Source organism: Myotis brandtii, unplaced genomic scaffold (genome assembly GCF_000412655.1).
Source record: "Myotis brandtii unplaced genomic scaffold, ASM41265v1 scaffold236, whole genome shotgun sequence".
Classification (NCBI taxonomy): domain Eukaryota; kingdom Metazoa; phylum Chordata; class Mammalia; order Chiroptera; family Vespertilionidae; genus Myotis; species Myotis brandtii.
This window is the reverse complement of record NW_005358901.1, coordinates 1939380-1940853: the sequence shown is the minus strand read 5'-3', so window position 1 is coordinate 1940853 and position 1474 is coordinate 1939380. Positions and strand designations below refer to the sequence as shown.

Sequence of the window (1474 nt, the reverse complement as noted above, 5' to 3'; positions counted from 1 at the left end):
CGGGGGCGGGGCCACCCTTCTGACCCACCTCTGTGGACTCAGGGCCGACACAGGAGTGACAGGACCATCAACAGCAGGCCCTGCCAGATGCTGGTGGGGAGCAGGTGAGGCCCCTGGCGCTGTGGGGGGTGCACCCTGAGGACGGGGACTCCCGCACAGCTGGTGGCGGGGGGGAGGGGGAGGACATATCAGGGAGGGGTGCCCAGCAGAGTGCCCAGAAACGTCCATGCCCCCGGACATCCTGGTGGAGTCTGGTGTCTGACAGGGACCCAGCCTGCTGTCTGCCAGGCTAAGGGCTGGGCCCTGAGATGGGGAAAGAGGCTGGGACCTGAGTGCGAACCTTGCAGGGCTGAGTTCAGCTGCAGGTCTGAAGGGGCTTGGATGCTGAAGGGGGTGGAGGAGGCAAGGTTAGGGAAGGTTGGACTTCCCCTGGGCTGAGTCCCCCACAAAGACCTGCGGTGGGCAGGCAAGGAAGCAAAGCACCAGAGGGGCGGCTGCAGTCCCTGCCCCCCCTCCCCCCGGTTCTTCCAGTTTGAGGGGGTGGGGTAAGGGTTCCAAAGACAAGCCTGGCTGGGCTCCTCTCACACCTGCTGCCCACCCCCTACAGCTTTCTGTGGAGAAAATGGAAGGACCTGTGTGTGGGGGACCTGGTCTGTCTGCACAAGGACAACACTGTCCCGGTGAGCTGGGTCAGCCTGGCTCAGACTCCCCGCTCCTGGGGGAGGGCTGCCTCTGCTTGTCTTTCTCCTGTGCATGCCCCCTCCCCCAGTGCTGTCTTCTTCCTCCCACCCCAGGCCGATGTGCTCTTGCTGGCCAGCACGGAGCCCAGCAGTTTGTGCTACGTGGAGACAGCAGACATCGACGGGTGAGGCACAGCTCATCACTAGGGGCTTGGGGGCCTGGGAGCCAGCGAGGCCTTCCCCAGTGGCCACAGAGTGTGGGTCCCCAAGCCCACTGGGATATTGTGGGCATTCATCCTGGGAGCATTTGTGGGGGACCTGCAAGTGGCAGGGGACAATAACATTCAATCAGAGAAAGGGACCCACCTTCTCTGCACCAACATTACCGGAGGCCCTGCTGTGCTCCAGGTGCGGCCGTCCGAAACTGAGAAGGCCGGAGCCATTCCACAAACGTCCTGCGTCAATGTGGGCAAGGCCCCCTCCGCCTCCTGATTGGCATCTGAGCCGCAGTAGGGGCTCCGTGAAAATGTCTGAGTGACTCTGGAAGGGGCTGGGGTGCCTTGCCTGGGTGCTGCCTGTCCCCACCTCTCACCTCACTCCTCTTCTCATCACCAGGGAGACCAACTTGAAGTTCAGGCAGGCCCCAATGGGCACGCACCAGGCGCTGACCAATGAAAGGAAGATGGCTTCCTTCCAAGGTGAGAGGTGGCGAGTTCATCCACCCCATCTGGGCCCTCGTCTGCCCCTCTGTACAGCAGGCATGGAACTTCCCCATTTCACTGGGTTTGGGGGAC

General features: G+C 62.8%; 1 protein-coding gene across 1 annotated transcript in view; it reads left to right on the top strand.

Moving 5' to 3' along the window:
* Positions 1 to 1474, top strand: part of ATP8B3 (ATPase, aminophospholipid transporter, class I, type 8B, member 3) — a 25211-nt gene that overhangs the window by 4154 nt on the left and 19583 nt on the right. Inside the window, exons 6-9 of the mRNA XM_014540136.1 lie at positions 43 to 104; positions 608 to 680; positions 795 to 865; positions 1296 to 1378. Of these exons, the coding sequence (XP_014395622.1) occupies positions 43 to 104; positions 608 to 680; positions 795 to 865; positions 1296 to 1378 (289 nt within the window). The remainder of the gene's footprint in view (positions 1 to 42; positions 105 to 607; positions 681 to 794; positions 866 to 1295; positions 1379 to 1474) is intronic.